The 26,272-nt window shown below is 39.4% G+C and overlaps 1 protein-coding gene across 2 annotated transcripts in view; it reads right to left on the bottom strand.

Moving 5' to 3' along the window:
- Positions 1-26,272, bottom strand: part of svild (supervillin d) — a 60,744-nt gene that overhangs the window by 27,245 nt on the left and 7,227 nt on the right. For both annotated transcript variants that reach the window (XM_042507583.1, XM_042507584.1), the window contains exons 2-6: positions 17,095-17,612; positions 10,764-10,798; positions 5,417-5,472; positions 2,845-2,942; positions 902-1,004 (exon numbers count right to left, since the gene is read on the bottom strand). In XM_042507583.1, coding sequence (XP_042363517.1) covers positions 902-1,004; positions 2,845-2,942; positions 5,417-5,472; positions 10,764-10,798; positions 17,095-17,474 — 672 coding nt within the window. In that variant the 5' untranslated portion in view covers positions 17,475-17,612. The remainder of the gene's footprint in view (positions 1-901; positions 1,005-2,844; positions 2,943-5,416; positions 5,473-10,763; positions 10,799-17,094; positions 17,613-26,272) is intronic.

Genomic DNA, 26,272 nt, shown 5'->3' with positions numbered 1-26,272 from the left:
AAACAAAGAGAAACAAACTGTGTCAGGAAAGACTGTGGGGGTTTTGGCCTTGTCGATAAATCTGCGAGACTTGTTTGGGATGTCACTCATGTTTGTTTTTCTCAAAGGAAAAAAACCTTAACAAAAAACACATGTTGTGTCAAGTAAAGTAATTGCAAGACAAAAGCTTTTTGTTGTCGGAGCTACTATAAAATATTAACAGCTTTAAAGATGTGAGCGATCATGCGTTTAAAAGGCATATTAAAGAGTAATAATGTAATAAAGACATAAACATGAAATGACTCATCAAGACACACCCTTTTTTGTGTGTTTGATATGCTGTTGCTTGGACGCTACAACAGCAGCTGGAGCGACAGCAGACGTCCTACTGACAGGTCAAAGGTTATGAGGGAGTGCTGATTTAGGAGGAGATGAAGGGAGAAGCAGATTGTGGAGCCAGCTGGTGTAAAAGTGCAACACTAACCAGGTGGTCTACACTGGAGTGTATAACGTAAAGGGCTATTGGTGTTTGTCAATTGGGTACATAAACATACGTTGATTACCTCTGATAATCAGTTTAATATGTGGGTGAGATAATCATTCTTAGTCCAGATTAGTTTGTGTGTGTGTGTGTGTGTGTGTGTGTGTTGCAACTGTACATCAGCGACATGAATTTCAATCTACACGTCAAACTCAAAAACAAAAACAAAAAAAAAACAAACTTAGAGAGGTAAAGGGAGCCAAAGTTAAGGCGAGTAAGAGTTTTTGAATTAGTTTGCATAAGGTCAAAAATATGATCTTTCCACCACACATTCCAGATCAAAGACTTTTATCTTTGAGTTATGGAAACCACGTGGCATTTTTAATAATGTATAAACATCGTGTAAAACAAAAGAAAAAGAAAAAAAAACAGACCACTGACCTTTTCTTCGACAGTGGAAGCATATTCGTGCTGTTCCTTCCATGAAGGTTCATCTGAGGCCTCTTTCTCATCCATGAACGTGCTTGTGTCAGTTTTGGGAAGACTGAAATATGCGAGGGAAAAAAAGGACAAGGATGGTGGAAACAGACGGTAAGAAAATATGTTCAATAAATTTAATGTAAAAAAAAAAGATTCAGGCATTACATAATGGAATTGCAAGGAAAGAGCTGGCTGCAAGGTGAATTCAAACTACAAACTGAGAAATGTAACAATCAATCTTCCTCCTGTTATGGATCTGTTACCCATGGTTACCATTTGTATTTGTTTAGTTAAATTAAACATACCAAGATACAGTAGTAACCATCCCAAACTGAATGTATCTAAATCTATATGACTGTTATCAAGTACTGACTGCTCAGGATCAACTGATTGGAAGAAGACAAACATAGGACAACTGATTGGTTACCAGCAAAATAAATAATTGATTTAAAAATCCTGCTATTAGTTTTTAAAATTTAATGGATTAGTCTGACGATACATTATTGACTTGCAAAAGTAAAAATCAAAGATGCACCTTTTTTAGTTGCGTTAATTCAGTCTAAGTCTTAGATTTTAACATCCTCTAATCTTTTTCGTTTCTAAAATTCATTTAATTACATTGTTCTGCAAGTTGTTTTTATCTTGTTTTATCATGCAAGTTGTTTTAACTTTTTCATTTTAGTCCTGATCTTTTATAGTTTTTATTGTATTACTTTAAGTGTAACTGCCTTTTATGCGCCTTTGAGTTTTTAATCAAGTGAACCTGCCTGTGGGATAGTTTAGGATCTGCCTTGACTGAAAAGCACTTGGGTTCAAGTCATGTTGATTTTAAATGTGCTATATAAATAAAAGTGACTTGGGTGTATGGTAAAGCTCGTGTCAAAGTTCTACAAAACTGCCGAAGATCTCATCTTCCTTAACTTTTACCAACACAAAGGATGTTGACACAATCAATTACCAACCACTGATATGGCAGTTTGTGATCAATATAGGCACTGAGCCAGCATGATAAAGACACTAAACTTGGACTTCGTTAAGACGCCACTCTGCTCATTATCATCTCATCTGATGGGTGTTTCTGACCTTTGGAAGGCAGGGATGCTCGGATACATTCCCTTTTGATTTTAACGTGCCTCTAATCTCTATGCAAAGTCTTTCTTTTGGGCAGTTGATTTATTTTTTTCACAGGATTGCTTATTTCTACGATGATGTTTGGTTAGTCGATGCATTGTGATTGAGCTTTGCTGAAAATGTCAGTGATGAGGTTTAGTTGCAAAAAGTCAAATGTACTGATATCACTTCTGACTTGGGTAGGAACTGAAGAGTTCATGGGTCAGTTCAAACTCTATGTTGACAAAAAGGAATTAACTTAATTATGTCTTTAATGTATCTACACACACAAACAAGGGGGATATTTCTAATAGATTACACAGATGGACTCTGGCTCAGTCCAGGCTTCAGTTGTTACAGTGCTTAGTACATTTTGGCAGCTATTAGCTTCAGTCATCACCATGGCTACCACGCAGCCCTCGGTGTTGTGTTTATGCATGTGTGTGAAATATACTGCGTGGCATCAGAGGCGAGCTCTGCAGGTTTATCTGGTTTACCACTGCAGCTGTTTGCATCATTAGAAAGCCTTTCAGTTGGTCTCTAATTAACTCTGTCCTTCACTCAGTCTGTGTGTGTCAGTTGGTTTCAAGGTGATTCTGTTTGTTTTATCTGCTTGTGTTGTGTTGCATGTGTAGTGTACCGCAGACCACAACATCTATTACTCCAAAGGTGAAAAAGAAGACTCCATTCAAAGTTTAAATGCAGTTATCCTGACACTTTCCAGCAGAAGCTACAGTTTCCTGTTTAAGTTACAGATTCATTTCAAAGTCAACTCTCAGTTTGAGCGTGCCTACCTGGTAGAGGATTCCTCTTCGTCACTGCTCATTTGCTGGCACTTGACCCCATCATTGGCACGCCGGCCGCTGCTTCCATCCTCCATCTCCTCCAGGTCCTACGGGCAGAGAGAGGGGCGGCCGTAGCCTACAGGTTAGGATTATGTTTGCAAGTTTGCTTACGTCCTAACTCAGCTGTAAAAGAAAGTAAAAAAAAAAATCTCAATAAGGGGAGTGAATGAATGAATGAGGCTCCACCCATACACTTGAGTGAGGCAGTTAACCCCTTAAATGCTTCAGCAGAGTTGCTCAGGTTGGTTCTTAAGTGTGAGTGTGATTGTAAAGTAAACAATAAAAGCTAAAATGGAGAGAGATGAATACTGCTCCTACTTCATTTTCCAAATTAGCGTAAAGTACCTTCAAGGGAGCCATTATAGTTTGTTTTTTCTTTTTTGTCTTTTACTATCTTTGGAGAGTAAAGACCCCATTAAGACATATGACACATAAAAATATGCTGCTTTGAATTACAGTTTGTGTCTCATGTATTTTTTTTCATAAGAATCTCAAATTTACCTGATTAAAAATTCTTACATGGGATCTATTGTTCTAACTTTCAGGGTCATATTTGCATTTGAGGTTTCCACTAGAAAATCTTTACATGCTTTGATATTTTTAAAAAAAAACAACAACTTTGTTTTCATCATTCCTCATTTTCCTCTGTGGTAAAACACCTGTATTCACCCTCTTTTTTTACTTGAAAAAATGTTGAGAAACTATATTTATAATTCTAAGAATTATGCATACATATATGCGAATTTACAATTTGTTTTTGTTTTGTACTTTCCTTTTTTTAGCAATTTTTTACATAATTTTCTTGTACTTTTTACTAATTTGTTGCAAAGTTCTTACTTGCCTTCTTCCCATTTTTAGAAGAAATCAATCCAGTTTGCTCAGGTTTCAAAAAGTGAGTAATTCAATGACTTTTCCAAAACTTTCAATGATTTTTACTTATTCCAACGCTTTTTCAGGCCTGGAAAACATGACTGTAAAATATCATGATTTTTCCTGGGTTTTTTTTGAATGACCCTTGGATCCATGAATACAAATGGACTTTATCTTTCTCCACAAGTCTCCATGTTCAGATTTCATTGTCTCAATCTGCGCCGGGGAGCAGACTGTAAGCTCACTCCTGTTCTGTCTCCGCTGCTCGAGACACTGACTCACAGGCTTTCAACAGGGATTGTGAAGGAGAAATGAGTGATAAGAGGAAAGTGAAGACAGCAAAGGAGTATCTGTCACTGCTGATGACTTTAAAGCGAGACACCTTAAAATACCAGAGATCTAAGTCCGAACAAGGGGCAATGAGAGCAGAGGAAAAAAGAGAAAACAAAAAGTCCTGTGACTGTAAGATTGCCTCTTTGTGGGAGCTTGTTTTCCCACCAGGTTTTCCTGCCATCTGGGTTCACTTGGCTAACCTTGGCACTGCTCCTGGCCCGTGAAGGCCAAGTCAGAACAGCTATTTACATCCAATATCATGAAGACTAACCACTTGTGAAACTTGAGCAGCCTGGGAAAGATGGATACCATCTTCATTTTTAAGCCCATGTGTGTATCTCCCATAGGATTGGGGACATTGTCAAGCTTTTGTTCCTAAATGGATCTTTAAGCTCTTTAGACTTCTGCTTTCAGACCTCCATGGACTGCGTGTGTGTGTGTGTGTGTGAAGTCATGACTTTGGCCAAGTGAGCATCCAGGTGCGGGACAGCTCCGTGCTGTATGGAACAGCTCAATTTGTTATTAATGGAGCAAAGATCCAAGGGGGGTTGAAGCATACACCAGCTGTGTTGGAAAGGGCTGGGAGTTAATCAGCGAGGGATATGAAAAGATTTAACCAAAGTCTGAAGAAAAATATAGATTCAGCATCTGTGACACCACTCATACGTCTAGAAATGTTGTTTTAAAGCTTGGATTTGGTTTAGTGTGTGATGTCATTTGGAGCTATTAAATCTAGATTTGGGCAAAAGCAACACAGTCACACACACAAAATCAATCAAACAATACGAAATATTTGGATAAAGGAAGTTGGAAGTTGGTATGGGATGATGCATGGAAGTGAGAGTTCTCCTGGCTGCAGTATCTTTTTTTTCATGCCTTCCTGGAATTTCACTGCAGTATGTGGTTGGCGCTAACCTACAGGGCACGTGATGCGCACTACATGCAAAGCATCTTCAATACAGCCTTTCCAGTACAAAGTTAATAATATGATTAGAGTCCGTACATTTGACAGAGTTTAAAATCACACAGTTGTGATTTCTAAATACCCTGGTATACCATAATACAGTGATATCCCACCCTTCCTACCTCCCGGTACCATACTTCTTGGTACACATTTGTTTCTTTACACATACTTTCTAATATACATATGCTTAATATACACCATAGTTAGGTGATTCCAGTGCGATTTAATGCGACTTTAGGGTTTTTTAGAATTTTTTTGATCATTAATCACAATTATTTTCCCTGGGCTAACCTTAGTTTCATAATATTCATATCATCCCATGTTTATTAAGAAGACAAACCTAAAATATCATACCTTTAAAAGAGACATCTTGGAAGTCTTCTTGGCTGAGTCCTCAGGCTTCTCGTCACCTAAAAAGAACACACACGCACACACGCACACGGTTAATCATGAATACAACAGTGAGAGGGATTTGCAATTGCTTCCTGCCAGTGTAGTATGATATGATCAGTCAGGTCATCTCAGAATGAGAGTTTAAGAAGGAGTGTATGTGTTTGGTATCCACATCATAATACATTGTTTTATGGTCATGGAGATGGTGAGGTCAAACAAAGTCATCAATACACTAGCCTTTTGTAAATACAGAATACAAATGCATGCAAAGACAGAACAGAGCATGGACATGTTCACAACGGCAGATTTAACAGATAATTTAATGCATGCCTTTGCACACACAGCCACACAAACCGCCACACACACATATCAGTCTTTGCTGGTCAAATGGAAGTTTTCCTTGCTGAAAAATGTAGACAGGAAAACTGATAGGATATAATCTTATTGGCTTCACCCATGATTCTAAGCTAACTGAGAAAAAGGAAATGAATGTAGTAGTATATCGCTCGCCTCAGGATGAGTGTGTTCAGACATACAGTACAGTGAGGGTAAAACCATCCTGCATCTATCTGTCAGTCAAGCGTTCATGGTGAGATAATGATTTTCTTAAAGAAAGAAATCCCATTATTGTGTGTGTGTGCCTATGTGTGTGAAAGAAAGAATCATTTCTCTTGCAGAGTTGTCTAATCAAAAACAGCCCTGAGAAAATAATCTTCTAATCCGAACAAAAGGAAACCATTAAATTTAATGATATTCCAAAACAACGCAAATTTCTTAAGTCAGCGCACTTAAATCCACTCTCCCACTCTAAATCTGCTTTTATTGCCTCGACAATGAGACATTTCAGCTAAAATTGTTACCCCTCCAAAGAAAACAAATGAACAAACAAATCCACATAATGTCTATGATAAACTCCCCCTTTCCAATGGAAAAAAAGCTTCTCTGTTAAGGTCTTGTACTCTAGTGTTTTAATACTGCAGATTTATGTCTCAAAGCTCCCCTGCTGTCCAGAACTGAGCATGATTTAGTTCAGATGATGACACAATCATTACGCATTGCAGAGCGGTGATTCCCCACAGACTGCACTCTCTTAGTTTTGACTCCAGTCCAATCTTTTTCACATCATCATCCATCCAACGTCCAAGCGAGAGACGGAGAGAGAAAAAAGAAACTCAAGAGATGGAAAAAAAAATCTCCACTTAAGTTCACTGGCTTTTCCATAAGTGTTTTCATCCATCTCACAAGACTGCTGAGTTATAGCTGCTGAGAGCTTATTGGATGGGCCTTTGACCTTGGAATGGCCAGAAGAGTCTGCACATATGTCAATATTAGCCAACAGAATCTGAAGAGCAGTGTAGAGTTCATCAAATCTGCATAATGTGTTATACAGCTTTCCCCCACCACCACGACAATCTAATGAAGAGTGTTTGAGTCACAGTGAGCTTAAATCATTTTGATTGCTATCTATACTGGGCTAATATCAGCATGATAGAGTGCAGTGGAAACCAGTATCTAGCTGAAGGCTTCTAAAATATATTCACTGTCTTGTGGGAGTATTGTTGGGTTAATTTCTGATTTTGCCGGTCCGTGTATAAACTTAAAATGGTTTGATGTACACAGACTGGCTTAACTGCCATTTGTTATTACAGCACATTCTGGCAAATTTAAAAGCAGCCTTAGTCATAGTGCTAAATTCAAGTCAAATTGCATTAGCACTAAGCAGTAGTACAGCGTGATTAATATATTATGTTTTTAAAAAGACTAACTTAGCCACTAGTGTGATACAGGTCAGCTGCAGAAATTAATTTACTGCTGAGAGTTCAAATTCAGCAGGGCGGGGGGAGGAGCATGTTGTGTTTTTGTTTAATTTTGGGGTTGAGAGAAGGAGACATGGCAGAGATATCCCTTTAAAAAAGACTAAAACTGTACCAATATGGCAACATTTTGATTTCAAAGTGAAAGGAAAGAGCTGTCCTAAGTGGCTGCAGGTGTGTGAATTGAACTTTTGTCGTCCGTGATACTATTTATATCTGATGCTTGCTTTGAAAGCACCATAGTGGTGAAGGAACGGTTGATTCATGAAGCTGAAATGAGGAATTACCTATGGGAAACCTACTTTTTTCCCTTCAATAACCTAAACACAGTGTCAGCTGGCTCGAGGGAGAATGCCTGTGAGCTGAAAGTTTCTGCTGAGGTAAATGATCATCGCTAAAAGTAAGTTGAGCCAGTTTTACTTGCTGTTGGTTATACTGTATGTAACTTCCAGTCAATATCAAAAAAACGTGTTTTCTGATTTAAAAACTAAAGTTACAAACATAGAAGGATAGCAAGTCAGCTACTCACACATCTTTATGTGTTTACGTCTGGTCTGATATTAAACACACAGCTGATTGCTAATAGGTGGTTTGTTTACATTAAGTGACAGAGGAGCATATTTTATGGATTTAATGTGGACAGAGAGCTCTATGACATGCTACATGATAGTTAGACACTAGTTTTCTATTAGGACACATTATGGGTCATTATGTTCCACTGAGAACTGACTGCAGACTCATGTAGGACCCCTAGTAGAATTTGGTAAACCGGTCTGACCCCGTGTTCAGCTTAATATCAAACCGGTTTGAAAATTTTCACACCGGCCTAACCCTATTCAGTATAAACCAGTTGAATGTATGCCTTACTGGCTTGTGGGAGAGTTGAAGAGTTGGGGAAACCCTTGATGTGACCACAAGAAGCGTTCTGGCTCAGAGCACTGACTCCACTGCCAGCCTGGACAGGAAGCTCATCAGCCATGTGAATGCACCACTGATGCTCTCAGACTCTCTTGCTTTCACACGCACATATCTCAACTACAAATCAACACTAACTGCTTTTTGTTCCTCTTTTTGTGTCTTTGGTGCTCTCTAATACAACAATTCTGCTCTTAACTTTCAACCGCAGAAACACACTGGCCTTGCTGACAGATATTCAGTCTTTCAAAGAAAAGGGAAAACCTTAGGATTCTGGATTATTCTGCAGTTCTGTTTCTAAATTCAAGTCAAGTCATTCAATATTTTTTTTGCCTAAAATAATGACATTACATTTAAAGCTCACATAGGTAGTTACATTTTTTGGCTCATGTGGGCAAGATTTCTACTATAAACTTTGAGTCTATTTGTAATACAAGTATGTATATTGAGAGAACACTAGACTTCTGATAGCATATATTTTTAACTTGCATACTAGTTTTATACATAACATGGTAGCAGTACGCACAGTTTATATTTTTCACACTTAACACACTCAGCACATTATCCATATTGCAATTTAAATAATCACACAATAGTGCTAATTGTCTATTACTGTATTTCTTAGATTGATATTTTACACACTAACATACTTAGCATATTATGCATACTTTATTTTATATATATACATTTTTACATACTATGCTAATTGTTTACTCTTACTGTATTTCTATTTTCTATTTTTATACACTTGTTCTGTCTCTATGCTGGCATCAGAGTGACTGTAACGAACCACAAAATTTCCCCCCGGGCATCAATAAAGTATTTCTGATATTGTATTATTAGATTTGTCTTCCCACTCTATCTCCCAGTTTATCAGATCACAAATGACACAAGAACTGGCTTGCTAGCCACCCCATGGTTTCTCTGTGGATAGCGACCGGCCCTGAGTCATTGGATGCTGTATCCTGGATCTAGCCAGTGAAAACCTGGAGGTACAGACAGACCCGACTTCCCACAGCAAACTTTCTGCTGCTACCGTTACACAGGTTAGACCTGATGTTGCGCTGGCCAATTTTAAGCTGCTACTGTCGCAGTCAGAAGATCCATCTCCTGAGCTGTTGCTCGCTATCGCACCGGGCAGTAGTCCACAGTGGTGGGGAGAGAAACGGAGAGACTGAGGGGTGGCTAAATAACCAATTCTTGTCTCATTTGTGGTTTGATAAACAGACAAGGTTTCTACAGTCTAAGGCAACTTAGATTTAAGACTTAAGACATTTTTTAAATGCCACTTAGAATGAAATTTAAGATTTAAAATAATCACAATTGGGTAAATGGGTAAATCATTGAAAAAAATAGGTGTTAAAATAGGTCTGAGTGAATGAGCTGCGTGCAGCTGCACAATGAAAAATGATTAAATAAATCAGTTATGGCAATATGCAGCAGAGCAGATAATTAGCAGACACACGTCTTTGTGTTTTAAATCTACTAACCTACTGAATGTCATAGCACTAATCTAACAATACATGATTTAGCTCTGCCATTTACTATTTGTGCTTATTGCCCAAGTGCACAGGGAAAAATCTAGATAAAATGCAACATTTGAATCAATGATTGGACTGTAAAACTATCAGAAAACACAACAGGTTAGACAGCGGATTGGCTTTACCTTTGTTTTAGCTCTCTTTGCCCCTCTGTATGATTAAATAATATGTTTGAATAATTATGAGATTCATTTAGACTTGGTCTGCCAAATTTTCTGATTAACTTGGGTGGAGGAGAAGATAAGAAGGTAAATAAATGTCATTTTACATTGTTTGCACTACACTGCTTCACATATCCTGAAATGCTGAAATAACCTGGGACCTTCCTATGACCTCTCTCTGTCACTATCTTTCTGTCTCGCACATGCACACACATCATTGACTGGCAAGCAGGCCAGCACGACAAAGCAAGACAGCCAAATCAGATACATAAGAGAAACACATACAGACAGGCAGGCAAAAAAAAGGCATTTGACCACTGACACAAAAAGACAGACACACAGGCTGTGGGCTCAGGTGGCTGAATGCGAATGGGAAACGCAGCCAGCGGCCCATGTGTAAAATTATCCATTTTCTCCTCTCTTTAGCAGCAGGCTCCAAAATTAGTTCATAATACTAGCTGGCTGTAACAAGCCTCCAGTGTTCTCACGTAAGATCAAACATTTGCACAGAAAGACACACAAGTGTTAGTGCACACCCACTAAGTCATGGTCTTTGAACAAAAAACTCTGTAGACACGTGCCAGACATAATCCCCCTTGTTTTCTGAAAAAGAAAAACCATCGCTCGCGGCAAAACGTTCACTTAAAATTAGACGCCGAACAGAGCAGAGCCAAAAACATCAGTGGATCTGTTTTCTTTCATTCCTCCTCAGTGGCAAAGTTTTAAACAGCCAACATCTATAAACCAGGTAGGTGATCTGACATCAGCAATGAGCTCAGTATTCCTTTAACACTGAGTAATAAAGAGAGCTTGAATGAGTTCAGTCTGTGGAACAAAAGACGATCTGAGCGCAGTGAAAGTGGAGAGTTCGTCTTACCCTTTGGCTCCTCTGTGTCATCAGTTTCCAGCAGCCTAGGAGAGACGGAGAGAGACGAATGAGGTCACTCTGTAACACACTCAAGCGATGACAGAGATTATGTGTCTGTCACAATTGAGGTTTGCAAACTAGACAGAGAAAATATTAAGTCTTACTTACACAACTGTAATCCAAAAATGTACTCAAGCCACATAAAAGGTGCAATATAAACCAAACTATCAACAGAGATGCTGACAGCCTCTTACTCTGCTGAATATGATCTGCATCTCACAACATTTACTCATGCTGCTCCTTAAGTCCCATGTTGGCAGTGATATAACAGCGCAGCCTCTGACGATGGCCATTCATCTCTAAGTAATGGGCGTTAAATATGGATGGGGACAGCAGCTGCCTGTGGGGTAGCAGCGATGATGTAACAGGAGGAGGGGAGAGGACTGCTTTTAACACAATAGAGAGTCGAGATGGACATCTGGGGGAGGTCAGAGGTTACTGAAAAAGGGTAGCTGGCAACAACGCAGCCATTTTTTAATTTTTTTTTATGGATCGTAAAGGTTGACTATAAGTCAGATCCGTTTCTGATCCATGTACACCATGTCCCAAGCAACAGCGGCAAGCTTTGAAGCAAATTTTCCATAGTGGCAAACACCACTCGGGTCCATTACATGATGCCCTGGGGCAGGAGAAGAGTCTTTTCTGATTAACTTAAATTGGGAAAGAGACATCTGCGAATCAGTGGATATTTCTTTTTTTTTTTTTTTTTTTTTTTTTTGGCAAAACACCCGCATCCTCTCTCACCTCCTCATACCTGGCCAATCACTGCATTAAGTTGGCGTGAAAGTCTAACTGACATTTTTGGAAAGTTCCCTCCAAGCATTTCCGAAAGTATACTGGCCCTTTAGCAAGGACTGTGCAGATGTATTACAGACAGTAATTAAATACTGGATCTGACTCAGTATCATGTGACTTTTCTGTGGACTGGTGTCATATTTGAGTTCCAAAACTGTGTTGAAAAGTAATTTTTACACCAGTATGTTATTACGAGTAATTTTGGGCTTGGGTTTGGCAACCACGGACATTTTAGTCAGTTTTGGGCTGGCACGCCTCAGTACAGCTTTGCGATATAATGGGGAAACTAAAAATGCAGCGCCAAAGTATTTATGGCGCGTGAATAATATGGTGCAGTCAGAGACGGGAAATGTAATAGAATATCACAAACTGATGTAGGTGTCACAATAATTAATTTAATACACAGCGATCTGTGGCTGTGTAAAAAACACATGAATTTTAAGTGATTATACAGTATCGCACAACGTTAGCTCGTCTTATAGAGAGTGTATTTACAGACCATGGTGACCTCAGTGACTGATGCCACCTAGTTCTCAAACTCTAACACCCTCCTCTGCAACCACAGGGCTCAGTGACACTTCATCATGATGGTCCTACGCACCCATAAAAACTAACCATAGAAGAGGAGTGCAGAGCAGAGAGGAACAGAAAAGCAGCAGTAATACAGACAGAATAATGGGGAAGATGAGGAGAGAAAAACTAAACATATGTTCAAATCAAAGCAGGCAAGTCATCAATCAAACTTCCTCTCTCTTGTTCTGTAACATTATGTCATATACACAAAGCATTAAGTGAGACACTGAAACAGCAATAAAGAGATTGATGTAAGAGCACAGAAGGGCTATAATTGTGACCGTGGCATAGTCAAAAGATTTCATTTTAATGTCTCTAATTTGTGCGCTTAACTGCTGGGAAGCTCAGTTCCTCATATGGCAGGTACTGGAACTGTGTAATGAGTCAGTCATGTAAACAATAATTAGCCCAAATCCCATTCAGTCCTGCTAAGGTGTTTCGATAACCCCAATGTGCCAGTAGCACAATTACTGGTGTTTACTACACATCCTTAATGACACACAGAACATCAAACCCCAAATACTTGAATATACCAGGCATTTGAGCTACATACAGGGTTCCCACACATTTTCATGCACATTTTTTTTCTTTTTCCTGACTTTTTCCTGACTTTTCAAGGACCTATAATAAAATTGTACTCAAATTTCCAGCCAGTTACCTGGTGTTTTTCAAACGTGACATTCAAACTCAGTTCAAGAGAGACAGAAAGAAAGAGAGAGAGAGAGACAGACTGGAAGGAGAAGACGAAGAAACGTACATGATGGTAAACAAAACGTCATGCACCAACACATATTAGAGATGCAATGCGTCATCAGCTACAGAAAATAGATGTGCCATTGTGTTACACCTCGTAAAGGTTATCCATGGAAGATTACTGTAACAATTTCATTGCAGACAACAAAGTTCCACAACTTTTCCACAACTTTCAGTGATTTTTTCTAATTCCATGACATTTCCAAGCCTTGAAAATGTGATTGGGAATTCCATGATAGGTTTTTCATGACTGTGGGAACCCTGTATAGAATTTTCTATGAACCAGCTGAATTTTGTATCCCATATGTAACAGGCACTGATGTATAGTCTTCTCAATCCCACAATCTTGCTTTTGTAAATCACACTGTGGTGAGATGATGTCACATGATTCATGGTTCTTCACTGATTAGTTTCTTTGCTAAAGGCTGTAAAAGATAAGGAATTATTTCTGTATAAGCAGTGCACTTATTTTTATACAACAGTTTAGTTGCCAACATTAACTACCAAGCCAAAGAACATGATGTTACTGCGTTGTTTTTGAAATACAATCAGAGCAGAAAGAAAGATGACATTACGTTTGCATGAAGAGATAACAAGTAAGGCTGTGGGACAGTACAGGATCTGTATTATAGTATTAATTTACTAAGGATGAATTTAAAGGCCCAATCTCAATGCACCCCTTACTCCTACCACTAAGCCCTTACCCCTCTGTTTTGCTTATTGATGTCCTCAGGTAGGGTAATAATAAAATAATACAAACAAATAGACCAAATACAAAATAAGTAAAATAAATTTCGATTTGATGACTTATTTGATGTGAAGCATGAAACTTGAGTTGTAAACAAATCCCAAGCATCCTGATAACCACATAAGGATGCCTGTAGCCCACGCAAGAGAAATCATCACAGCAGAGGACGACATATTCACCATGTATAGTGTCACATGTCGCATCTGTTTACATTAGCGCCAGCATCAACGACTATCCATGACGTAACAGGGTCCCATTTCATAGGAGGAAGATTTCAACCAGTACCCCTTGTTAGTCTGTTCTGAGTGACAAGGTGACACTAGAAAACAAGGGGCAGGACAAAAACAAGAAAGAGGATTGGGCCTAAGTGACAGTTAAATATAACAGTGCTAATGTGTTAAGGAATGTCACTCTTCGACTGTAACTTTGACAGGAAGGATTCTTGTCTGTCACAGATAAACCTGTTGACAGTTTTCATTATCGCTCAAACAGCTGAGTTCCAGTTTCCTTTATGCTGTTCCTGTAACAGACATGTCAACATGTTGCCTGTGAAGGTTCAGTGCATAAATGTGAAGCTGTAATTATAAAGGACATGCAAGTCAACCAGGAATCTGGCATTTATTTTTTTAACACTTTGAAACCTGGGTAAATTGGCTTGATTTCTATAAAAACATGGGAAGAAGGCAAGTCAAGTTAAGTCAATTTTATTTATAAATCTATAAATCTGTTTGCCTCAGAGGGCTTTACAGAATATGACATCCCTCTGCAAAGGCAATGAGCAAGGAAAGAAGAAATTAGCCCAAATAAGCAAGAAATTTGATTTGTAAAAAAAAAAAAAAAAAAAAAAGTACAAGAAATTTAGCTGAAAATTAATAAAATAAATAAACAAAAATGCAAAAAGCAACAAAAAGCACAACACAACAAAATGGAAAATAAAAAAACAAATAAGAAAAAAAAAAATAAAATTACTAATTTCGTGCCATTTTCTGAACATTTCTTACCATATTGCTCAGTTCCTTTTTTCCCATGATTTTAAAAGAAATTGCACCAATTTGCTTAAGGTTTAAACGTTTAAATACTTGTGAAAGGCATCTGAAATCAGCACAAGAAAAGTGATGTCACTCCAGGTTTCAAAGGGTTAATATTTAATTCAGAAAAATCTTGAAGGGTGAGTAATGGAAATACAAACAATTCCAATTATCCCCTAGAATTGACACATATTATACAATTAAACCAAAAATATCTCGGGATCAATGGGCATTTTATTGGTTTGTTAACAATAGCTTCTACATGGCCTCCTCTGTTTATCTCTATTTGTTGCATAAGTACGCCTCCACACAAGAATGCACAGCTGGAGTGTGACATGCAGCAAATGTCATAACAAAACTGGCAAGATTAGTAGCTGAGGTGACAGGCATGCGAGACAAATGCGTCAACACGTCAACCCGCTTTCATGCTCCCTGTAATTACAAATGTAGTCCACAACTTTGTTTGACTTTACTCTGTATTTTGCCAGATATAATTTCTGTTGTGGCATGCCAAAAACAGTTCCTTTTAACATGCAAAATGTGCAAAAAAAATAATTAAATTATTAAATTCCTCATGCACAAAACTGATGCTTCAAAAGATTTTCAAAGTAGTTTAACTTCAATACTACATTTACAGATGATTAAGTAGAATACTTGACAGCTGAGATTTGCTGAAACATGCCATGCTGCACGTACTGTATTTATTTTGCAACTCTATTACAACATAAGACATGTCTTTCCCAGTTTTATAAAATAATTGGCCTATAATACCCAACAAGCCATCACTCACAGCTCTCTAGATGTCTTGCTTCATTAAGTGCAGGGCATGAAATCTTGGCAGAGCCTAATAATCCTACCACCCCTGCAAGCCCCAATCTCTGACATTATCTCAGCACTCCGTCCATCTCAGTTCATCTCTCTCCATCGTCATTCCCTTGGGCTGTTTTTCAAGAACAGACAAGTCTGGCTGTGTGAATCCCCGGCTTGATTACAGCTCAAACATCCCCAAACCCACGACTGGGCATGTTTTTACTCCATCTACGCACAAAAATGTCAGAAGAACATTCCTGTGAGAAAACTCCAAAAGTCTTTCAGGTCACCCGAACAATACTGGTTTGTTACTCCCAGACGTCTTGAACATGTGTGATCCTCTGTACGACTGCTAAGTGAACCAAAACAAGCAGCTTGCATATCATCATAGCAAAACATGGCAAAATAAATGAGGCAGTAGGCTTTGCACACATGGCCAATTTTGGAAATGTGAGCTGCCGTGTTTACTTCTAACAGTAGATAGATCCAAGCGTTCTCCAAATGTGTAGACTTGTTGCCTCCTCTTCTCTCATTAACAAGCAGCAGGCCCTTTTACAGTAATCTCATGGTTATCTTTACTAGTTTATATAAAAATGTTCTTTAAACACAGGGATGCCTCAAAAGGAAGCTACTGTACTTGACTCAGCTGCAAATAGCAGGGATCTAATATGCTCAAAATTTAAGCAGATTTACATAACTAAGTATAAAGCCATTAGTCTGCACAATTATAATCTTTTTCCAACAAAATTAGCATGTGTATGCAATTGCTTTAAAGGTGGGAAAACCTGAAAAAACGTGCAACTAAATCTTTTCCTGTTCCCAGTAGACTAGAAACATGTACACGACTTTACATTGCAGCAGACGAGTACCTTTCTTTCTTTTTTTTTTTGTTTTTTTTTTCCCTTGTTTGTCACGTTTGATTTCACGGACAGGCCAGAAAACAGGTTAGTAAACAGAGGAAAGTAGCATGGAGGCCAGTGAAAATGTTGCAGCAGTTACCTTTTTTATATCGCTTAGCCTAATTATTCAGTCTCTCTTAAACTAAAAGCCGAATAAAATTTGAACATTTTTCAAGTGGTGCTTGGAGGGAGATAAAGGAGGACGTCATTTATGTCTGTCATTGTGGCAGCAAAGAGGCTAAAATTAGCATGTCCACCCAGGTGTCGTACTTCCATCACTGTTGATCGGGAGCAGATCAGAGCTAGATTAATAAATACCTGACTACTTTTTGACCCCAGAGTGAACACTGATTGTGGCATTTCCTTTAAATATATACAGATGTTCGAGGATTTTTTTGTCTCCTGGGAAAGGATCTTTACTGGAGTCAAAACTGATATACACACAAGAATATCTAGATAATAAATGACGTCATTATTACAATCTATTCCTGAGATGTTACTCTGGGCACTACTTGCACTGGCCCCCTCAGTCTCTGTGCCCGGACAGCTTTGTGTTTTATGTCTTGTGCCCGAGTTTATAGCACACCACTGTTTTTCTATATGTTTTGGAAAAACAGTGGTGCTGGTCTTGCACAAAAACAGAACTTTAACTGTGACAAAGCACATAAACTCACCTCAAATGAGGGGACGTCTTCATTGTGGAGACAACTTCAGATTTAGAGGATAAGACTGTGTCTTCTTTGAATTGAGTGGTAAACTCTTTTTCCTCTTCATCAGCGTGCTCCACAGGTTCTGCTACTTTATTCCTGGGGCCCCTCCTGGTATATGTTTGCTCTAATGTATTATCCTCATATTTTCCCTTCTCCTTGGTTTCTGAAGACACTGTTTCCGATGTGTCTCCAATTTTCCTGTCCCTACGGACATATTTGGAGGTGAATTCGTCTGTGTTGCCATAACGTTCTGCGAGCTCCCTCCTCCTTTCTGCTTTGTACCGAGCAATTCGCTCGGCCTTGGTCTCTGGGGCCGAGCTCTGCAAGGTGTCTATTCCATCCATCTTAAAGTTGAGTTCAGTTCAGGGTACGAATGCAGGTGAGAGGATTCCAAGTTGCGACTTTAACCCAGATACGTAGATCAGCTTTATTGTAGATCTGCCTCGACAGAAGTGTCTCACTCCATCAAAATCATCCCAGTGCTGCGAATGAGAAAGCAAGACAACATTAGTGCGTCATGAATGTAGAGTACGATTTCAGATGACAGGCACTCTAAACTCGTGTAAAACTGGATGAACCAAGGCAGCTTTCATAGGAAACTGGCTCAGCTGTAAAGCACCAGGCCAAACCCTGCCCTGCCCCAGCTAATACCACCCCCCTGTGAGAATGATGTCAGCCAGCTCTGCTCAAAAGACAGCCGACCACCACAGTGAGACTCTCATATTACCTCTATTCCATCGACTCACATGGAGCCAGTTGGAAAGAAGGAGGAGAGAAAGTCAAAATCACACATCAAGTAATATCTACATCCCATTTTAGTCCTTACTGAGCTAAGGCTTTATGCCACAGCCAATCACCTCTTAAACATTATCCCACCTCAGGGTGATTCTGTATTAACTAGAGACACAAAGCATGAGGAATTCAAAATTGCCCCTAAGTGTGACTTGCTACAGTTACACGTAAAATATTTCTTTAATCCAACTGAAATTATTCTGATAAGAGATTCAAAGTTAACTGTTTTGCACAAATACTAAATAAATGGATTTGATAAAAATGTGCATTTACATTCCTTGAAATTTTTCATTATATTTTGGGGCTTTTTGCCTTTATTTGATAGGACGCTGAGGAGTTTGAGCTACCAAAAAAGCTTATTTTAAAAAACTTAATATGAAAATTCAATTCATGCAATACATGAAGTAAAAAACAAAAAGAAGTTACTAAAATTTTAATTTTGTAGTAAGCAACCTTAGTGTATATCAGGTTATCTTCTGTAACTACAAATTACAGATGTCCTCTAAATGCCTTGTATGACTATCGATAGATGGCAAAATTTACCAATGTTCCCTAAAGTCTCATATACAGGCTACTGCTACTACAGCGATAGACGACTGTTATTGCCAGCAACTCCACATTGCAGGCTTTGACGTAATATAAGGCTGCTGTTTCAAAACTGAGGAACACTTATACAAATGTAGCACTAGCAGAGTGGCAAATATTTTTTGAATAAATGAGCCATTTGCTGTCAAAATCAGCAGAGAGAGGTTCGTAGAAAAAACTGTTGTTGCATGTCGTGCACTGTGCACTACTTTACCTAATGTTACCACCACATGCGCAAAGAATACATTGATTCCTATCACACAGAGACAACCGGATTTTGCGTTTACATAGTTATTAGGCGCTTATATTTTTTTATTGAACAAATTATCTAAGGTTTACACCACCCCTCTCAACCCAATTATAAAGTCATTCAGAAAGGGTCGGATCGGACCAGTTTGATCGCGGTGGTCACATGAGGACATAAGTTACATTTTTTTTAAAGCAGGGTTTCCCCGTATTCATTTGTGGCAGCCCACCATGGTATTAATAGCTGTCACAACATATTTGTTTGAAGCTGAACTGTTCATTAGGAGAGCTGTTGGAATATTCATACCTTTCACTTATTCATTGAGCCACACTCTCTGAGCACAGAGCACACTCTGGGCACACATGGAGCAGCAGAACACTGGGCACAGTAAAAGTGAAGCTTAACTGTTTACTGCACTGTGTATGAAGGTTTGTTTTTCCCTCGCCTCTGCAGCAGCTGCTCCTCTTATCCATCGTTCTGATCAAATTAACTCATCAAAAAAACCCATTAAGACCCCTGAATTCAGATAGGGGACACAGAATCACACACAGATACACGCACATGCACACATGCACACACACAAAGGAACCAAAGGGGAAGTTTGCTGACTTGTCTGTGTTAGCACTGTGATAGGTTTATAATTAATCCACAGTGTACACAGCCTCCGAACCAATGCATGCTGGAACAGGCTTTGGCTTCCTTGAAAAAGATAATCCCTTTAACATCTCCTTTCCACATCCAGCACAATAAAAAAAGTCCATTCTTTAATTACTTCTGACTTTTCAAATTAAGTTTAGGAGGTACAAAATCAGGAGGGTGGGTTGAGCTCATTTTGTTCCATTAAGTATTCAGAGAGCAGAAAACCACACATATGACTCAGATGCAGAGTCTGAAAACTGCACTCACTTAAATGCATCAGCAGCTGACAACAGCAATAAAAAAAATTATGTGTGCACAGTTTCTGATTGCTCCAAACCAAGCACAGTGGCTTTTCCACAGAGTATTTCTCACACTGCAAGTGCACTCATGATGCTTTGGGACTTCTGTCCGAGGAGAACAGAAAAGATAAAATGAGGTATATTTATGTTAGAGAGGGGCAGGAGTTTAAAGTAGCCCCCTGGTATCCCTCAAATTGCAGGGCACACTGGTTCTCAGAGTTATGGCCAGGAACAGGGATATGGGGAAAATATAAATGAAAAATACGATGTCTGGACAATGTTAGCAATGAGTGAAGGGGGAGGGAAAGTGAAGAATGGGTCAAGGGAAGAGGGAATAGAAAGGTGAGGCTGGTCATAAGGTGGAATAAATGAGCTGCCTTTTCTGGAATGATGATAAGCTTGAACCAATTTCAAGTGCACCCCCCCTGACCCTCGACCACCTGCTGGGGCTATAAAATCAACCCAGAATCGGGACTCTGGTCCCCTTGAAAAATATGTCTTTGAAATATTACACAGGAAATAAGTGTTGGGGGATGTGTGTCTCTGTGTCAGGCTTCACCTTGACCTCTATTATCCCTCCTCTACCTAACATAACAGTTCTTGGCTAAACAGTACCTCCCCTGGGTGGACTTAAATTTAGTCTAACCATAAACTGTAACTCCGGTGGACGATTACATGCTGTCTGCTCTTTGCTGTAAACCCAGAGATGTCCACACCTACACTCTGGGAAATGCACAGTATGCTTTGCATTATGCAGAAATAAATTCACCATCTGTTTGCAAAATTTACGTCAAGTGCTTCTATTGCAGGTAGTCCAGTGACAAGTATCCATAGCCAATGAAATTTAGCCAGAACAGAAACTAGAACATATTTTAGGAATGTAATGAGGATCAGATGTGGCTAAAGCTTTTTAAAAGGAATTTACTGCATAATATGAAAACCAAAAGGTCTATATGCAGGTATAATCAATTGGTAGCGGTAAATCCACTATTGGCCAGCCTCAAGCCTTCAAGAGCTCCACAGCTCAATAGGGATGTTACTGGATTTGAATTACATTTCTGTTATAAAAGATTCACGTTTCAAGATAAGGGCTGTTTTGGTTGTGAAGTCCATGCAATATAGATGCTGAAAAATGCCAAAACATATCTAAAGTTGATGCAGCTGTAAATTATGATGCTTCCTGAAGCTCAAAACCTAATGCAGAAATCTTTAAAGAAGTACTTCACTGCTGTAAAGATGTTTTTTTTTTTTTTTTTTTTTTTAAATTTAACAACACTAGGCTATCTATGCTTGTCACATTCGTGCTCTAAGTCCAGAGAAAACAGAAGAAAAGGACGGTGGCGTTCACTCTTGCTAAGAGGTAGAAAACCTCCAACTATCAGCACTGCACTAGACCAATAAACACTCCCACTGCTGAGTGACGAAAGTCCATTTAGACATTATGGCAGCTGGGTGGTGACAAGCGCTCTCTAATTACAGTTAAACAGCGCACTAAAATATGTTTCTGAAAACACTGTCGTTGAGAAATAGGCAAGGTAGCAACAGAATCTTGGTTCATACTTGATCAGCAGTGCTAAATTTTATTGGTTGATCTTATTTTCAGCCACTGTTTTTAAAATATAGGAAACAGTATGGCATCCACTTCCTGTTCTCATATTCTCAAATCACAGCCACAGAGCACTAAAATAGGTTTATGGAGATATTTTATGTACAAATAGGCAAGACAATCGAGTCTTGGTATATATTTGATCAGTGCTACCAAGTTTGGGGTTTTTTGGGGTTTATTTGGGCGGCACTGTGGTGCAGTGGTTGACACGCTGCCCTGTCATAGTCACACTTAGAGGATAAGTGGTTATGGAAAATGAATGATGATGTCTTACCATTTGGCTAATGTTTTAAAGGGGGGCTCTCACTCAATTCACTTCTTTCCTCTTTGGGGGAAAGTACAATCTGTAGTTTAGGCAACAGCTCTAATCTGCCGTATGGTGCCATTTGAGCTGGGAGATGAGCAGGGAGATTTGTGCGTTGGCAAACTGGTTGTTTACCGTTTATTTGCACATAGTACCTTCATTGTTATGATACAAAGTTGGCTGAAAATCTGCAAATATCCCTTTAACTAGGCTTATCTAGGGGTTTTAAACTGATTTTCACTCAAAACTCTGTGGATTGCCTTATGAAGGCAAAATGATCCTGAGTTTGGATGTTGATTTCAGGACTGTGCTTACATAATTCACCTAGGTCACTACCTATAAAAGGAGTGCTAAACAGTACGCTAAAGCTTGTCCGTGGAGACCCAGAACATCGAGGCTGCTTTGTTTGGAAGCTACTCATGTTATTTTAAGCAACAGGGGGGACTGAAAACACAGATGTGAGTCATACATGAAAAATCAGCACCCCTATCAGCAAATGTGAACTCACCCGGGAATATTTGTTTTGGTAGGTGTTTTACACTGCTAAAACACCCCAAGGTGTCTTTACCTATTTATGGGTATTTCTTACGAAATACAGGCAAGTAGAGACAGAGCAGGTAGAGACATGCAGGAATAAAGCTCAATGTGGGGGCTCTGCATCAAATCTAATGTGCTAATATTGATTCAGTACATGACGATAGGTGGAGAGGAAAATGACTTTACTGCACTCAGTGTCACACTTACCACAGCTGAAGGGTTTGTTGATGGACAAAATGTAAGTAAAATATCTCTGACGTCAGTGTGTCTGTCTCCCTCAGTATGTAGTTATACCAGTCCAACCTGCTAATTCATGCTGGCAATATTATTTCTGCTCCTCTAGGGCATGTAAACAAACAGAGTCCTCTGTTTTAAGTCATTTGAGTTTTCTCTGACCTTTTGTGGCCCACTGGGAGTAGTTAGTGGCGACAAGAGGAAGATCTGTCTCAACAAAGTCCAAGTGTGTCACTTCCTGACTGTGCCCCATATCCTCCTTCATAAATGCTCGATTAATCAGGAAATGTAACTCATAAACCTGGAAAATGTCCAAAACTCTCTTGAAAGACGGAATGAGTGAGCGCAGTGAGAAAACTCTAAATGGGTTCAACTGCCAGACATCCACTTCGCAGTATCAAATTTAGTGTCATCATTTCCTCTTATAAGTCTAAGTACTTCTTGATGGCCTAGTTTTTAAATATTTACTTTTCTGCAAAGACCTCCAGCTTACTTCAGATTACATAATAGCTGTTCTAGCCCTATTGACAAATGCAATACACCACAAATGCAGGAGTTGCAAAAACAGTTTAAAGGTGATTTACAATATGAGGAGAATTTTCAGTAGGCGATTTTAATTTAGTATAAAACTGTGATAAAGATGAGTTAACTAAAGCACCTAAAGAAAATCCAGTCAAATACCATTATGTCATAGTTCATGAGTGAAGCAACACAAAGATCTGCAGGGAGCACAGATACACATTAACTCACTGATTCATTCCAAGACAAGGGCCAGACAGAAAGCTGCCTCAGAGGCAAAGCTGACCTGTAGCCCACCAACCTGTGTATCTTTTCAAAATTCACATGTCCACACAGGAGGACAGAGCAGGAATGCAGGCAACACCCTACTTATAAACAGTGGATTTGCATGGGAAAAAGTAGGGGATTTTTACTGTATAAAAAAAATCAGGGGCTTTCTATGTAAGTGAGTAACACCCAAAGTGATGCTTGAATAGACAAAGTGATAACATGGTCACATCATTGGCTCCAAATCCAACCAATGTGCATGCACGCTGTGATTAGCAAACATTAAAGGTCTTTTATGTGTCACTGTGTCAGTTGAGCTTTACTGGAATCACCACATGGTCTTTTCTTATCTTACCATGAAACTCTTTGTTAACATGACAGATATTTACACCTGAAACTGATCGAATTTTCACAGTCATGTTGAAAATGTACACTTCTTCACTCACACTTGAAAAAGACAGTAAGTTAGCCGTTCAGCACCACCGCTTTGTGTTGAGACAACATGTTGGCACTGTAAACCTTCAGGAATCCACATAAAGCTACTGCAAACATCAGAAAGCCTTTCCTTCGCTATACAGAAAGAGGGAAGGCATTTAAAGACACAGCCAGCTCCTGACACACATTCTTCCTGAGGGAAGAGGGTGGAGAATGGAAACTATGCTCCACTGAGAAAACCAGGTGCCAGTTCATGGACTGCCAAGACAGCAGGCAAAAACTGCCTGGCAGTCCATTTTTACAAAAAGTTCTTCACATGGTGCAGCTCTGGGGAATTTCCAGCTATGCACTGGGACCAAAACAAAAGATGGAAGTATCTTCAATGCAGAGGAAATCAGAGTGACTTTCAAAGTTATTGTTTACTTGTTTTGAGGTTTGGTCACGCAATGCGTTTCCCCGACTTTTCAAATACTAGCCACCGAGTATGTTAACATGCACAAAATAGCCTGTTTCTTGCCCTTATTTAAAAAAAGACAGTATTCCTACCAAGTTGTTTTACATGTCTGACCAAAACTCCCATTTACATGCAGACATGCGTACTCTGATTAATGTGTCCTAACATGTCCTTTATAAGGTCAAAATATGAAGAAGTAGAACAGCTGGAGCTGCTTTTCATTTGGCTTAGTAGGATTTTTTCACAGTTTAGTACCAGTGGCAGACTTGTTGGAGTCTCTTTCCATCCTTCACCTTCTTAAAAACTAATTTCTCATTTCTCATTTGAAAAAAAGTTTTCTCATTCCACTCAGAAATGTGGGATTTCTTTTGAATGCATCTCTACCCCACAGCTTTGCAAACTGCCAACCATAGATGAGAGGCCGTGCTTTCTCAAACTGCGGTGAAAACCCCAGTTGAAACAAATATACTGAATTGGTAGTATACATGTGCAAAGAATGCTCCTAAAACCTCAATAATACCAGCATATCCCACGTCTTGATTGGAAAATCCCAAATTTTGAAAACGCCCTGATTTGTAATATCTAAATAGAATATGCTTTTAAATTGACCCGCATTAAATTTTGAATACTGTCACATTTGGGCGTTAATAATAGGGGAATATTGGTGTGCATGTAACCGTAGCCAATGTTGCAGTGTGAAAAAAAGCCACAATAAAAAATCTAATCTTATCTTTACACTATTCAATATGCATTCAGAAAAGGTAACAGTTGTGCTGATGCTGTGATCCTGCCTGTGGCTGCGCCTGTGTCATGGCTGCACTGATGCTGTCCTACTCTACACCAACTACTACTGCAATTATTATTAGTCATACCTCCACTATTATTATATATGTGAGTGTTATTGCCACATATATAAACTACAGTAATGGTATGTCATATATGCTATCATAAATTACATTGAACTGAACAGACTACTATTAACTGAACATCTAAATACTGCAATAAGTGTGAAAAGGCACGCATCCCATGATTTGTACAGTGTACAGTTTGTTGCATGTTTGTGTGCATGGTTGCATATGACTACAATCAGGTCACGTGCCCACTGAATACAGGTCACCAGTCCCTAATCCAATAACTCCAATCTTGAACATAAAGTATTGGCTTCAAACCAATCTATTAAATCAAACAAGCCCATTAGAAACCAGCCGGGGAGGGGGCGGGTCCAGGGTGTGTCGTACTTTTTTAAGCCACCCTCATACAACAATCAACCACATACTGAGTAGCCAATGTGTCCCTCATTAAAAAGCAATCATTCAGCTCTTAAGGTGGTTTAAGTGCACTGCCTGCAACCACTGGCAGAGTGAAGTTTTAATTGCAACTGTGGAGGCTCACAACACTTTGTGCTGTTGAAACAGGCCTCCGCTGATAGAGAGCTCCAAAGAATGATTCTGACAGGAGGGGTGTGTTTATCTAACACGGCTAAAGCCCATCATGCACATGACTCAACTCTCCCCTGGCTTTGAGCTGCAAGGAAAATAGGAGAGGGGGGAGAAGAAGATGAAATGATAGAGGAAGAAGAGGGTGGAGGAGGATGAAAAGGATGGTGGCTACAAGAAGAGAATGAGGAGAACTGCGGAGAGGAAAAGAAGATGGAAAGGATTGAGGCAAGAATGGGCTTTTGTGGGGGTGGATGTGATGGCTTTGTAGGGCATGTGTCTCCAGGGTGCCAGGGGCCCCAGTCTAGTGGGTGGAGGGAGGACAAGATCTGCCACTGCTGCTACAGGAGGAGGAGGAGGAGGAGGAGGAGGAGGAGGATGGGGGCAAAACAGGGCCTGAGACTAATCCATCCCTCCCTCCCCTCTCTACCCTCTTTCTCACACAGACACAAACTCCCTCAAATCCCTTTTACCAGAAGTCCTGCTGACTGCAGCCAGTCACCCGAGAGGCAGTTGACATAACAACCCCCTGCGTACTCATGCCTGCAGTCTGCTTTGCCTGAGTAACTGACACTGTAAAAACTGTACCGACCTGCTCGAGGCGGAGCCGTCATTGTCACCAGGCAAAAAAAAAAAGTGTGCTGTTTTTCTTGGAATCTTTGTCAAGAGGGACAACGGCACACGTCTGTCAAACTCAGTAAAGCTATGAAGTTTTAAACAGAAGAACATCTGTGTGTTTTCCTCTTCTTTTTTTTTTTTACATGCTACCTCTTTGTCCCAGAGCTTCC

Source organism: Plectropomus leopardus, chromosome 19, assembly GCF_008729295.1.
Source record: "Plectropomus leopardus isolate mb chromosome 19, YSFRI_Pleo_2.0, whole genome shotgun sequence".
NCBI lineage: Eukaryota > Metazoa > Chordata > Actinopteri > Perciformes > Serranidae > Plectropomus > Plectropomus leopardus.
Note: the sequence above shows the minus strand (reverse complement) of the source record. Positions and strands in the feature narration are given on the sequence as shown.